General features: G+C 53.3%; 1 protein-coding gene across 19 annotated transcripts in view; it reads right to left on the reverse strand.

Moving 5' to 3' along the window:
* The window catches only part of NFASC (neurofascin), a 181,711-nt gene that overhangs the window by 14,567 nt on the left and 152,180 nt on the right, over positions 1-14,964 (reverse strand). For 9 of the 19 annotated variants that reach the window (XM_077886742.1, XM_077886738.1, XM_077886746.1 and 6 more), the window contains 4 exons: positions 14,899-14,913; positions 9,341-9,565; positions 5,692-5,808; positions 4,248-4,400 (listed from right to left, as the gene is read on the reverse strand). The exons of 3 other annotated variants lie outside the window; for them this stretch is intronic. In XM_077886742.1, coding sequence (XP_077742868.1) covers positions 4,248-4,400; positions 5,692-5,808; positions 9,341-9,565; positions 14,899-14,913 — 510 coding nt within the window. 7 more of the 19 variants (XM_077886753.1, XM_077886750.1, XM_077886749.1 and 4 more) reach the window with 4 other exon arrangements.

Genomic DNA, 14,964 nt, shown 5'->3' on the forward strand with positions numbered 1-14,964 from the left:
TGGAGTGGGTCTTTACCAAACCTGCTCCTACATCCTTGGCTCCTACCTTCCCTTTACTGACTTTCCAACCGGCAATCCCGTTACTCCTCTTGCATGGTCCGTCCAGCCAGCTCTGTGGCTGTCAGCCCTGTGTCCCGGGTGACATCCTCTGAACATCTCCTTGGATGGTCTGTCTGCTTGAAATGCAACCCATGTATTCCTGCCCTCGCTGCTCCCCGCTCTCTCCAGCAGCTTCACCATTCCTGCCATCCCTAAGGGTTATCATTTCTCCTTCCAAGGTCTCTCATGTTTGCCTCATTGCTCCAGTCTAGAGGGTCCTCTCCTCACCCTAGGTCTATCAGATCCCAAGGATACAATGACACATCGTGTTGTTATGCTCCCGGGACACCTCCCATCATTCCTTGCTCTGCACTTCCCCTCCCTGCAACTTTCCCACCATGCTCGAGAGCCTTGCCTGCCACCCTTCTTGTTCTCCACCTTTCTACACTCCACCCCCTCTTTCCTGAATCTCCCACTCCTCCAGCTCACACTAATCTCAAAAGTCCGATTTCACCCCTGTTGACTCTGCGAAATGTAACATTCAATTGCTCTGTTTTCCTGGATCCAGATTTTTAATTATACTATCAAAGGCTTGAGAACAGGAGAGTCTTTGGGCCACCTAGTGCTTAGCAGGATGCTGGTCACATAGCAAGGAGGCAGTGACTCCTTAGTAAAGATCAGTTTAATCCTAATTTAATATGGTTAATTTGGGACACTTGCTGGGGTCACAGGGACATTGGCCTGGCCATGCACCATGCCTTGAATTTGGATGGTGGTTCCCACCTTCCGCAGAGCAGTTGGCTTGTAGGTCTGCAGTGACTTGTTTGCTCCACTACCATCTTCCTGATGCTTGTTCTGATAGGCCCTGACAAGCCATCTCCCTGGGACTCCCTTTCTCTTGGGAGAGAAAGTCACAATTCCAGGGAGAGTGGCCATATGGGCAATCTGGAAAGCAGATGTAGCTCCCCATTCTTGACAGCACCTGATGACACCTCAAGTTCCAATGTTACCTTCAGTCCTTACCAAAAAAGTTCAAAGAATGTTCTGAACCCAGAAAGCTGGACCCAAAATCCAAGTGGGTTTTGTACCTATGTGTGGTGCTGGATGTTAACTAAACTTATTGTGGCCGTCACTTGGCAATATATACACATATCAAATCATACATTGTTCGCCTGAAACTAATACAATGTTACGTGTCCACGATATGTCAATAAAAACCAGAACCAAAACCAAATGGGATCTGGGATGAGGTAGGCTCAACCAGACTCCATCAAAATGATTTAATTTCTCATGAACCAAAAGCAATTTAGGACAAGATGATCTCACTCACAACGTGACCCGACACGGTGGACTCTGAGACGGAAGGTATTGTAGTGAGGCTTCAGAGCATTACATTTGGCTGCCAACATCACTCTTAATCGATCTGTTCAATGTGTTTCAAGATTCCTAATGGACACAGTAATGACAACATTCAAAGACCAGGATGCATTTACGCTCCCCAACTTCCACTGGAACAGGAACCGGAAAAGCACCTGCTCCTCTGGTCCACAAAGCCTGGCAAACTCAGGTCCAAATGCCTCTTCCTCTAGACCAGAGGCCCTATTTTGTGTGCCTTCCACACACCACTCTCTGTAACACGGCTCAAAAATGGGCCATTCATCTGCAAAGCAGGCAGTCACTCAAAGTCTGCAGAATTTCAGAAATAGGGATAGATGAACAAATATCACAGGGGTAGACTTCCTTCAGATGTATTTGGGCTTAGCTGCTCTTCCTTAAGCACCATCTGCCGCCTCCGCATCACCACCATGACCCATCCTGGGTTTCTTCCAAACAGCTGAAAGAAGCTGACTACAGTGACGTCCCCCGTGTCCCTCCTCCCACCGTCCCAAGGGCTGGCCCACTGGCCCACCATCAGCACCTGCCTGCTGCCACCTCGCCCCATCCCACCCACCCCAGGACAGAAGAGTTGACGAGCGCTGCCCCCCACCCCCCTGGAGTCCAGAGTTACATGTTTGCGGCCCCTTGGGTCTCTTTGGCTTCAAAAGCTTCAAAGAGGTGATTAACTTTCCATGTGGGATCTTTCTGGTAAAGGTCAGGGAGGCGGTTAGCATTCCTAGTGGTTTTCTTCCATATCCTCCCTGAACCACTGCCGCATGTTTGAGTCTGTGGACTAAAGTGATGGCCTGTGGTCACCTAAATGACCAGTGGTTGGATCCAGAGATGCTCATAAACCCTTGCTTTGAGGAGACCCTGGGACCTAGAGGATCATGTGAATTTGGCTCCGGAGTCCACCCACAGGATACACAGTGTGCATTTTCCAAGAATCCAGAAACACACAGCCTTCAGAAAGCAAAAATATTTCCCTCCCCTATGTGGTTTGCACATAGTAATTTCTAGCCAGCCAGTGACGTAGTAAGTGAGCAATGTGTACTCGGCGCTAGGGTCGCAAACCTGCTCACCCCAACCTGAATGGAGAGGAATCTGGGAAAACTCACTCGCTCTGAAAGCAATTTATCAGGAAGAGTCTCTCCAGACCAAGCACAGGAAAAGAGAGAAGAAAATTGAGCCAATGTTGAGAAGTATACTATCAATCGTCTTTTTTTTTTTTCTTCTGTACCACATGTTTGATATGTAGCAGACTGGGACATCCCTGAGGATGGGGACTGGTGCTTCCCTCTCTGGCCCTTTCTCCCCACCCCTCACTCACAGCCCCAGGACTTAGTGCTGAGAGAAGCCTCTGGAAGCAGGTGGCACCAGCTTTTGTAGCATTCCCTAGGAGGGGGCTCTAGCCTGGAACCTTATCTGTGCTTCCGGCCTCTGTGCTGGACTCAGGTTGATAATGAAGCAAAATCAAATGCACACACGGATGAGCAACAGCTTGGGATCCCGACTGGGTCAGACGGAGTCCATCCACCTGCTCTGCTCAGTCAGCGGTCCAGTTCCCTTGCCTGGCTCCCAAGCTGGTCTGGCCACTTGGTCAGACATCTTGCCAGAGTTGGCTGGGCTGGCCTTAACAGACAGCTGGACTCACAGACTCCCTGAGTCTTGATGGCCTAGACATGGGCAGGATAGGCAGAGGCACGGGGCGTAGGACAGGATGTCCAGACCAGGAGGGACAAGGCCAGAGGGGTGGAATGAGACATTTATACAGATGGGTGGTGACTCTCAGGATGCAGGCTGCCAGGATGAGCCTGGCCAGGCTTAGGAAGAGTAATGAATATTTCAGTCAACAGTCAGAATGTCATATAAATCATTGTGTGTGATTGTGTTGTTTCTATGCTTGTGTCTACTAACCTGCAGCTGATTAGGACACCCTGGGGACAGGGACTGGTCCTCTTCTCTCTGTAGCTCATTCCCCAACCTTCACCCTTTGCCTCAGGGCTTAGCATGGCCACCCACCTAGCCGACTGTGAAGATACACCCAAGCACATGAGCAGGTGCCCTCAAGTCTCCAAACTGCCTGCCCACCCTGACCTTCTACCTTGTACTGAGCCCCTGCCAGCCCAGTCCTTTGGTGCACTGAGGTAGCTTCTGTAGCTATAGCTGAAGTCCCTTTTGAGCCAGAACTATTCTCCTACTAGAGAGCTTCTTCTTCTTCCCCGGCACAGCGGAAGATCAACTACTTTGAAGCCGTGGAAAGTTTGGGACAAAAATGAAGCCAAGATCAAGCCCCAAACAACGCGCATCGCACGCTTTGGAATTTTTTTTTTTTTTTTTTTTTTTACAGATGACAGTAACAAGGCTGTGACATATGTGATGACCCTGGGAAGATTTTTGGGTCAAGACCCTTGGATGGCCCTATCTCTTAATTCTACATGCAGGGAGCAGGGTCTGTGCATATGGGGCAGGCTGCTCGGCATCTGCCAGCCCCCGGCCCCATGCACAGGGCCCAAGCCCTTTGGTTCCACGCACAGTCAGGGGGGCCAGGCGGCCTCCTCCATCCTCATCCTACAGCCCTAGTTCCTTTGGACACCACACACTTGCCTCGGGGTGGGAAGGGCGCTTCCCCTGCACTGCGCATGCACTCTGGCTCCTCTTGGCTTCCTGGGAGCTGTGGACTGATACATACTAAGAGCCGAGACACGCCATGCAAGGTGAGGAATGGGTGGGATGAGTCTTCTTTCCAAGGAGAAGAGACAAGCAGGAAGCCGAAGATGGAATGAAATGCCCCATGCTTGCAGGGGTGGCTGAGCCGGACCCCCTCTCACCTGTACTGGTCATAAAGGTGATGACGGTACTGCTGATGCCCTCCTTGTCCCGGGAATAAACGCGCAACGTGTATGTCATCCCGGGATAGAGGTCTGTCAGCTGTACGGGCTGGACCTGGCTCTTAACAGGGACAGTTTTTTTCGTATGGTTGCCTGGGGAACAGAAACCTCAGTCAGCCTGGGGCCAGGCGCCAGGAGCTGGAGAGGCAGTGCTTAGGTTCCCGATCACCTGTCAAAGGCAGAAGCATGGGGCAAAGGACTGGGCCATGGCACAGGGCACAAGGTGACCAGGCAGCTCCGCCAGCCCTTCCACGCGATGCTGACTCTCCTACCCAGCAGCCCTTCCGCCAAGGGCCCTCTTCTTCCTCCTCAAGCTTTCCTTCCTTCCTCTCTACCGGCTCAGCACTAAACAGCATGACCTACGTCCTTATACTGGCAGCGTGTCAGCCAGTGTTGTCATCCTGGAGGTGACAAACTTCCTGGGGGTGGGGAGCTTCCCGGTGAGGGTCAGAGAGCCAGTTAGCATCCCTCTTGGTAAACAGAGGTGAGGCAGGATTCTACTTCTTGGCTCTCACTCCGGTCTCACCTCTCATTTCTCACCACGTGGAGAAGTCACACATCAGGAGAAGCGAGTGCACTTGCATGTGAAGTGGAGGGCGAATGGTGGGTGTAGGAAGCTGAAATGGCAGGGACCACCCTCAGGATGCCGATTCTATGGATGTGACCCCCTCCAGCCACAGACAACTAAGAGCTGGCTGTGCTCTTTCCCTAGGGGCCTTCGAGCAGCTAGCCCAGGTGGACCTCTGGCTGGGTGAGCTGGTTTAATTGCCAAGGATAAAAACATGGTGGGTCTGAGTCTTTGGGGGCAGGGGCCTTCACTCAAAGAAGGCGGATATCCTGACTACACTCTACAGTGTAATAATGATGTACCCTTGATCCCAAGAGCCAATAAAGAGTGAACAGCTAGCTCAAGCCACCTGCTCTCTGAGACAAGTCACCCTGGTCTGTGCCTCAGATGCTAGGCCGCTGGCATTCCTCGTGAGCACAACGCCGTTGTACCCAAACGTCTGAACTGGCTTAGCCCGTCTAGTGGAGACACCAGAAACATGGATTCTGAGTTAAGGAAATCCAAGCAGAAGTGAGCCTGGGCTCACGTGGGGCGCCATCCGGAACCCTCCTCCTGGGCAGGAAATAGGCGAAGGGCCCCCTCACCCAGGTCCTCCCCGGCACATGCGCCCTGAGACCTCTACTGATGGCTGCAGAAGCCTCTTCCTTCCCCTGCGGCTGCTCTTCCCGCCCCGCTGCCGCCTGGGCACGTATCGATTTCATTAAGTCATCACTCAGCTGGGATACCAGGCCCCTCGGAGCCCGGGGGAGCTCACAGGATCTCTTAATGGCATCCGCGCTACCCGCTGCCGCCGCCGCCCCGCTCAGCAATGCTTACTGTCGATGTACTCAACCACAAAGGCAGTTCCGGGCCCGAGATTGTGTCTCCAGGTGATGTTGGCCCATTTACTGTTGGGGAGCACCGTGACGTTCCATATGGACTGCCTGTCGGGGGCTGGTGGGTAGGTTAGAAGAGGGGTTAGTTCTGGGAGGGAGGCAGCTCTGGAGACACACATGCGTGCACACACACACACACACACACACGTGCGCGGCTCGGAGGGAAGACTCAGGAGAGGCTGTGCACAGGGCCCGACAGAGCTCCAAGCTGCAGCCTTGGTGGCCAGGCCGGAAGTCGCCATCCAGGTATGAGCGGGTGCGGTCAGGAGGATCTGTGTGTCAGGGAGAGCTAGAAATGGTCTGTGTGTCCACACAGGGAGGGGCAGGAATGAAAGAGTGGGTTTCGATCCATGCCACTGGAGGCTCAAACCTGGGCTCTTTCCCTTTTTAGATCGTCATGGATTGGGATGGGGCGGCGGAAGGAACCTGGAGAAAGCCCCATTGGCCAGCGTATAGCCCGACAGGGGTTGTTCCTTTCAACCACACTCTACAGAAAGGAGAATGGGATCTTTCGAAGCCCCTTGAGAGTCATGATATGTAGGAAGGACAGGACCAAACGTGGGAAAGCCTTCCAGCCTGAGACTGGAAGAGAACAGTAACCCAGATGGGTGACTCCAGACTCCCTGTGACCATGTTGGTCAGCAAGATGTCAGATTATGTGGAACAGGGCCTCAGATTGTCCAAGGGGACTGGGGGGGAGGTGTCTATAACCCCAGAGGTCCCAGCTCACCATCTCCTGGGCTAGCTGGGACCCCAAGAAGACAACTCCTTCTTGACACCCAGTTCTCAGAGGTTCAGACACCAGAAGAATCCAGTTCTTTTGGTTTCTCAGCACACTAAATTGTCTCTGAGGCTTGATCTCCACACAATACGGAAGACATTAATTATCTAGTGCCTACGAGCGGGGAGCTACTTTATCAAAGCCACTGCACCATCTGAAACCATAGCCTGTGGACAGGCGAGTGGCACTAATCTTCAAACATAATCATTTTTCACGAGTCCCAGCAGTCTGATTACCCCATTTCCCAGCAAAGATTTAATAGTGGAGTACTAGCGTGAAGCCTTGTATTTCAAAGACTTTACAAGTGTGGCTCCTGTATATTTTATTAGCATGTAAGGGGGCACTGTCACCAACTCACTTGTCAAAAATAAATGAATAGAGCACGTTGGTGATGCATTTATTCATTATCTATTTGACATGTGACTGAGTCTGCAGGGCTGGGGAAGTGATAAAAGATCTCCTGGTCGTCACTTCAAAGAAGCGCCTTCCCTACGACAACCTTCTCAGTTGCCCAGTTGCCCCCAGGTGAATATGATTCGTGTGAGGTGAGGGGCCAAGAAAGAGACTCCACTGACGGCACCATGGGGCATTCTCCGTGGGGAGGGCAGAAGACAGGCTGCTTTACTTATCTGCCAGGTGTTTCCATTGTACTGGTGGCTTTAAGCCACCCCAAATCCCAGCTCCTTGGAATCTCATGGCTCTTGCTAGTGGGAATGAACTAGGAGAACTCATGATTTGGGAACTTGAGCTTCTTCCTCCTCAGCTCTGGGGCCTGGAAATAGCCAGAGAATTTGGGTTTAAACAGTTTGGCCACCAATACAGTATCGACCCAAATCTGACAGTCTCAAAGGTAGTGGAGATTAGGGCACCACTAGAAAAGATGAAGTGATGGGGAAAAGCAAAAACAACTTAGAGGCGGGAGGTGGGGGAAGGCAGGCCGTGCAGAGAGACCTGGATCTGACTGCTAAAGAAGACGTGCAAAGAGTAAGACCAGGAAGGACAGCTATCAGTTACTATAAAACCAGAAAGTGTGAGAGGAAGTACGTATCGGCAGACCGAGTCCTGGAATGGGAGAATTAGAGGGTATCCTTTGAAATCTGAAAGAGACAAGTTAAGGACAAATAGAAAGTCCCATTTCACCCTGAAAAAAGTAAACTCAGGAAACATTTGGTCCCAAGACATAAGACAGGATAAAGATGAAAGATCACTAAAAAAAAAAAAAAAAAAAAAAAAGTGGATGGCAGAGCCACTCTGCTTCATTAGGGAAAAGAGAATATTTGAAGGGTGTCCCTGGTTTTAAGGATAAGTTCAGGGGCACAGGCAGGTCTTCTGCACAGTCTTGGGCAGTTAGGAGTCACATGTGAGAGTCCACTGGGCTAGTCCTACGGGGCAGCAAGGACAACCTTTCCAGAGGACAAGTAACTCTGCTGGGGAGCAAGATCCAGTCCCTTCATCCTTTGTGTATCTCCTCTGTGACCCCACAGCATTCATGGGGACACTGAGCCCTGCTATAAGGCAAAGATGCCTCCCTGTGGCCCCAAAGAACACCCATCACCAGACTATTGGTGGCAGCTTCTAAGAGCCTGCCAGTTTTTTTCCTCCACCGACATCTTCCTAAAGTCCATATTGTTTAAATTCTAGATATTGTACCTTTAAAGCAAATCGGTGTTTCCAAGGCCTGAAGAACATAATGTCAGTTATGTATCACTTGTCCCCTTATGGCTCACAAAAGTCCACATAATGGAGTTAAAGACAATACTCACACGTGCATTAAGCCACCATCCTCATTCAGGTGCTCAGAAGTGAGGCCCCAGAAGGTAAAGGGACTTGCCTAGGACACAGGGGAGCCTACAATCCCATAGCTGCTGGTGGAAGAAGGTTCTGGGTGCTTCCTGCCTGCCCTGCCAGCTGCATCATGCTGACTTTACAGATGGCCTTTGGGCTCTGCAAGCTAGAGGCCCTCAAGAGTATTTGATGCTTGGTTCTCAGACATACGGCTGGATTCCTAGGGGCAGTGCTCTCCTCATGGTAGAAATACAGAGCTTCTGTGCCTGGCTGCATGACGGAGGAACAGCACATTTTCTGGGTTTAGCAGGCCAGCCCTGGAGTCATTTCTTACCAGGGGCCCCTAGAAAGGTTGTGATTGTCCCTCCATGTGTGCATCTGGGAGTGTGGGAATGTGAGTGGAAAGAGCAACACAGCACCCTCGGGCATTACGGGGCTCCCTAGCAATGCCCTTTCCTACAAGTTCTTCTTTTAAAAAAAAAAAAAAAAAAAGGCCGTAAATGTGGTTTGTTGGGAGAAGGGCAAGGGAAGAGCAGGGTTCTGGGAACAGAGCTGCCCAGCAGGGCCGGCCACTCCCCACTGCTCGGCCCTCTATGTTGCAGGTCTGGGTGTGACACGGCCCGGGCCGGAAGCCCTCTCCGGCCGACTTTCCAGTGTTAGGCCCTGGTCCTTGCTCACACTCTTTCCCTTCCAGGGTACTCAGCCCTGAGCTGCTGCTCAGCATGGAGGTAGAGGCAACTCTCCCATTCAGAACGCAGAGGTGGTGCCTGGGGAGGGTGACACTCCAGTAACAAGGATCTGAGGCCAGAATGGGGGCGTGAAGAGTGGAGAGCCACCCAAGGCCTGCACCGGGCGGGGGCGAGGGGGGGTGGTGCTCTGTGCCCCAGGGTACCAGACTGAGAATCCCCATGTGCTCTCCAGGTAGAAAACAAAGGGAGGTGTTGGCCGATGGCATCCCAGACCCGCCCTCCTACGCGGGGGGGCCTCTGGCAGAGGGATGGGGCGCAGGGACAGTGGGTAGTACCGGATTCGGGCATCTTAGTCTCGGAGGTGGTGGTGGGAGGCCTCTCCATGGTGGTGGCGGCAGTGGTTGTAGTTGTGGCGACGGTGGTGGTGGCCATGGTGGTAGGTGCGACACTTGGGATGGTGGGGACTGTTGTGGCTTCGGTGGTGGCAGCGGTGGCAGTAGCGTCTGTACTGCTCACAACGCCCGTCACACTCACCGTGGTCGGGGGCAACGTGGGAGGAGCTGAGAGGGAAATGTAAAACAGCTGCGTCTGGTTGGTCTGGGGGTCCCCAGCCTGGACTCGTGGCCCCGCGTGCAAGGCAGGCAGCCCCCGGGAGGAGATGGAGCTCAGGAACCAGAAGCCTCCCCCAGCGTGACGGACCAGGTCGGACGGATCACAGTGAGAGAACACAGCCATGGGCCAGGAAGAGAATGAAGCCCCGCGTGCGTTTCATTTTCTTCTCATGGTCTGTGTGGCTCGAAGCACCCAGCATGCACCCGGCTGAGAGTGAGGATGAGGATAGCAAAGGACCCACACCGAATCGCTCAGGCCCCAGAGATGGCATAGGGTCCCTGGCCAGCGCCACCCAGACACAGGCCTGTTAGCAGCACTTGGGTCCAGCCCTGGAGCTCCGGCCTTGGAGGGGGGCAGGTGGCTGGCTGTGTCCCGTAGGAGCACTGGGAAGACTCCCATTCCAGCCATTCACTCCAAAGGTGCCCCTTCTCACGGCTGCTTGAGTTCTAACACCCCCAAACCCAACGACAGAGAGAGAACAATCCCCACTCTGCGGGTCAGCCTCCCAGCGTGGTCTCACTGCCCGCCTGTCCGCAGGCTCTGGCTCTTGTCCATAGCCCTGCCTCTCCTCCCTTCTTCTCTGCCCAGTGACGGTCCTTCCTGCAATGACCCTGCTCCACCTTGCAGTAACTTGTAGTGACTCCTCTCTTCCAAGGACATTCGGGCTCCAGGTGCCACAAGTCCTTTCCTTTTACATTAGGATGTGGGATGGGTGCTATTGGGGTCACCGTATAGTCTGTGCTCAGTAGATGGAGAAATCCCAGGATGCAAGTGAGATACATTTGTGGGCTTCTTTTTTACATATATTTTCAGGGGGACTGGTTCAAATCTGTGCCTACTTTCACAATCTTATCTCCCGTCCAAAGCTATGCTTGACATCAGTCAGCCCTGGGCAGGGGGGTGGGGGGGCTGTCTACCAATATGACAATATGACATCATTTCCGTAGGCCCTCTTTCCTTCTGCAGAGGGGTCGTGGAAGCTAACTGAGGACTGCCCTACAACTCTCTAGTTCCAGTATTACGAAAGCCGAGAGTATGAGAATGGTGGGGGCAAATCAGAGAGAGGCAGGGCCAACTCTCCCCCTTGCCATCTCTTGTAATCTGATCACAGTCCACTTATGGGCACAAGGCAGGGCGTTAAGACATAAGAAGATACTTGTAACCCCTGAGGAATAGCCACATCCCAGCCCTATCTCAGAGCTCCAGAAGTTTAGGAAGATAATATCCCCACTGCCCAGAAGGGGAGCCAGGACAGGGAGGGAACCAGAGAGACAACTGCCTGAGAGCTTTTCTCAGGGGAGAATGAAGAGACCCCAGACCTTTTCAACAAGAGCCTGACCAACAAAAGCCCTTTCATTCCCCTAGGTCTCTGATGGTACAAGTCCCCACAGAGAAAGAAGGGCTGTTCTGGGATCCCAGCCACTCCCCTATGTGTAAGATCAGAAGTCACACTGGGTGGCCAACTATGTCCCATGCATTCCAAAGATTCTTGGGCAGGGTCAAAGCAGACTGCTAGATTCCCTGGACTCCAGTCAACTCCGAGGTCAGGAAGGTGTGAGGAGGGGATAGCCCTTCCCTGTCAAAGTCACTGTTCAAAGATCTATTAGTTCAAGGTGGCTCCAGGCCTGGAGAGCTCAGTGCTCTATGGCTCAGCATGAGAGAATTCACCTATCCCACTCACCAAGACAGACAGATGGACAGACAGACAAAAGCACGGAGAAGCCCGAGAGCCCCACAAGCTAAAGGTCGGCTCTCTCCCAGGCCCGGCTCCTTGCAGCTCCTGTGGCCACGGACACACATGGGCTTTTCCGGCCACTCTGCGCCGCGGGGAGGAATCTGGAGAGACTATCTTGCCCATCTGGGCAGGATCTGCTCTGACTTGGTTCCCTGTATCGGTACGTATTTTCTAATAATTTCTGGCAAGTACAATGTTCACAGAGCCCTCCTTTTCTAGAACTATTTAAAAGGCATCATCAAAAAGCTTTGGGGAGAAATTCCTTTTGAGTTAAGACCATCCCACTCTGCGTAGCGCAGACCTGAGCAGTGTTGTACGTTTCCTGGGCCCCCAGAATCAGTGTCATTTCTCCCCAAAAGCTATACATACTCTCACATGCCCCTTGGTTCTCATAAAGCAGAAACACACGCTACACTCCCACAGGCCCACAGTTAGGCTTGCACCTGCTTCCCTGGGCGCTCCAGTAATTAGCCCTAGAAACAGATGCTAAGAGAGGCTAGGTTGGGGCGAGATTTTTCCCCTGGTCCTGCTGTTCAGAAATAAGAATGGGAAATGACTCTGAGGATGCTTCAAGGTCTAGTCCCTCCCCTGCAAAGGTCCCTCTGCCAAGTGCGACAAGAAGGAAGCCCTTCTGATGACAGCCACCTAATTGCCTTTCTTTCAGCTCAGTGGTAACAGTCTCAGGGTATCAGTTAGAGGGGAACAAGAGGCAAGGAGTGGCTTCCCAAATGTCCTCCCCGAGGACTCCTCATTGGAGTCACCATGGAGGAGGCAGCCTCGGCTGGCTGAGGTCCCAGCTGGCAAATCAGTGTTCTCTTTGACCCACTTATTAGCTGCGTCTATTGTCCCATGGTTGGACAGGGCCAGATGGACAGGGAGACCAGGAGAGCAGAGGCAAGAAGGAAAACCTCGGGCTGAGTTGGAGGCTTATAGAGGTGAGCGGGGAAGGCAAGTTTTCACACGGAAACGGTCCAGGGCTCAGGTCCAAGGGGATTCAGAGGACTCCATCCCCTGGGGTGGAGAGAGAGAGAACAGAACGGGATAAGGGGCTTGGAGATGGAGTGGCCCATAGGCTGGCCAGGCATGTTGTTGAGCCAGGATGTCATCTCCAGTGAAAGCAGGAATTATGGGCTGGAGAACCACCACCCTTGTCAATGATGGGTGGAGACCACCAGCCTGGCAATGGAGGATGAGGTGTGTGTGTGTGGGTGTCCAGGGTGGGCCTAGAACTGGAAATACGGCACCCCTCCCCCAGGGCCACGTCAGCCTAATGGGTGACCTCATGCACATTGGAAGACACCGAATGCCACGGCTGAGGGTTTTCCACCAGAGTTTTGGGGAACACCACATTTTTTGGAGAAAACTGAGAGGGGACTCTTTCTGACCCCTCCACTTTCAGAACCTGCCATGGAGCTGCCCACCAAACATGTGCAGATCTGAGTTACAGTGGAGGACATTCCCCAGACACTCCAAGGTGGAAGGTCCATCCAAAAATGTCCACCTGGCACACGGACTACCCTGGCCAAACCACAGATGTCCAGGACAGATGGGCAGCAACCCTGAGAGGCTACAGACACGGGAGCATGAGAGGGATTATTTTCACTGGGTAAGATAGGAACAGATCAGTGTGGCAGGGGGAGGGGGACATCCAGGTTCAGGGAAGATGACAGGGAAGGGAGCCCTGGGCTGGACAACAGACCGATATAAAAAATGTCGAACCTGGGTTCCACAGCTTGGCCCCTGCAAATTGCAAAGGAGGTTCTTGGGCATTGACAGCTGAGAACAGCAAATGCCACCAGCACATCTCATTTCCAAAGATGTGCAGTGTCATGGCCTCTACTGCCGTGTCATAGGGAAGCTGAAGCCTAGGAGGCACATTTGATTGAGGCTCAGAGACCTGCACTCATTGTGCATACGTGATGGGCTTGGATGTTCTCTAAATGGGGAGCAGACAGTGGGGAGTTTGGAATGGTCACTCATGAGAGGGGCAGCCAGGCCTGGCACGGACGCTCCCTGAGCAGGGCAGGCTCCCTGCTGCCAGGTGGAGCTGCCTTGGGCCCCAGAAAGGGGGAGGTGGGCTGGGACCTGCCTGACCAATGAACATCAAGCTGATTCACTTGAGGTCTTGTGTCTCCCCTTCTATGTTCACTAAGTCTGCTTAGGCTACCCTGAGCACCTGCTAGAATAGTTCCAGAAGAGACTTTTGTGCAAAGTTGAGTCAGAAAGTTAGGGCAGCCCCCAGGGTACAAGGATGGCTTTCTCCATGGTCCCTAGGCCCAGGACACCTCTCTATTCTACCTCATATCCCAGTGGAGGTGTTTAGGCCCTGTGGGGACGCACTGGGACCCACCAGCCTGGGTGATGATGTGGAGGGGGAAGGGGTTGGGGGGGAGGGAAGGATGATAGCTGCGCACCACCCACAGATCTGGCAAAACAAACAAACTGAAGGAAGCAGGGTGTGCAACGGAAATAGAATCAACCTAAAAAGGGGGAGGGAGGAACCCAGATCATAAGCTAACCCTCGGCTTCCTCACCTGCTTCTCAGTCCTCTCCACTGCCTAGAGCTTCAGGAGGCTCTAGTGATCCCCTGCCCCCCACCTCTGCCAGGGTGAGCCTTGTTGTCAGCTTCAGAGGAAGACAGGGGGAGGAACCCCGGGATCCCCTGCCTAAGCATCTCCAGCTTGAGGATAGGCCTTCTACGGCGACACGCCCTTTGGTGCCTTTGAACCCACAACATGAGGGCTTGAGAGGAGGACTGTGGTCAGCAGGTCATTGCCTAAGCCGGGCCTGCTTGCCCACTCCTCGTGTCTGCTATCCATTCCCAGACCCTGAGAGTGGAGGCTGTTCTTAATGCTGAAGATTCTGAGAAGCTGGGTTTCTAAGGAGCGAGGGAACAATCAGCCCACGGTGCCCACTAAGAGTCCAAGTCCTGGAGCCCCTGGCCCTATCCAAGGACAAGCTCACTCATTGTCACTGACCAGAACCCACGGTAGATGGCAGAGCTGGCGCCAGGGCCCCATGCAGCATGCATGGTCAGCATGCACAGCGTGCTCACCCGTTGGTCACCCTTCCAGGAGATGGCAGCCTGACCAGAAGCCAGGAGCCAGCTGCCTGCATTCATGGTAGAGCATTCCTTTAAGGGGCACAGCTGGCCACCCAAGGGCTACGGACCCTCTCTCTGTGCTCTGAGACGTCAAAACCAGGCAAGGGCCCAGGTCAGTCAGGGGAAGTAATCACTCAGCTTCTAAGAAAGCTGCAGGTGCAGAGACTAGGTCTGGAGCCCCTGTGCATGTGGGGTGGCCACTCCTAAGCCATCCTAGGGGGCCAAGAGTAAGGGAAGGGAAGAGGGGAGGGGTTTGACCTCCTCTGATCCCATCCTCCACACACACACATCCTTCTTGACAGTCCGGCTTCCCAACCCCTGAAAGAGTGAGTCTGGAGCATGCTTTTGTCCCGAGCCTCTCCCTCCTTCTCCACCCTGGCTGGGCTGGGCTCCACCTGCATTGTCCCATGCCATGTCCATTACCTCTGCTGCTGGTACGGTACCTGCTGTTGGAGTAGCTTCAGAACACAGCGCCCAAGATGGCCAGAGAGAGGGAGAAAGGATGAGAG

The sequence above is a fragment of the Canis aureus genome, chromosome 38, assembly GCF_053574225.1.
Source record: "Canis aureus isolate CA01 chromosome 38, VMU_Caureus_v.1.0, whole genome shotgun sequence".
Taxonomy (NCBI): Eukaryota; Metazoa; Chordata; class Mammalia; order Carnivora; family Canidae; genus Canis; species Canis aureus.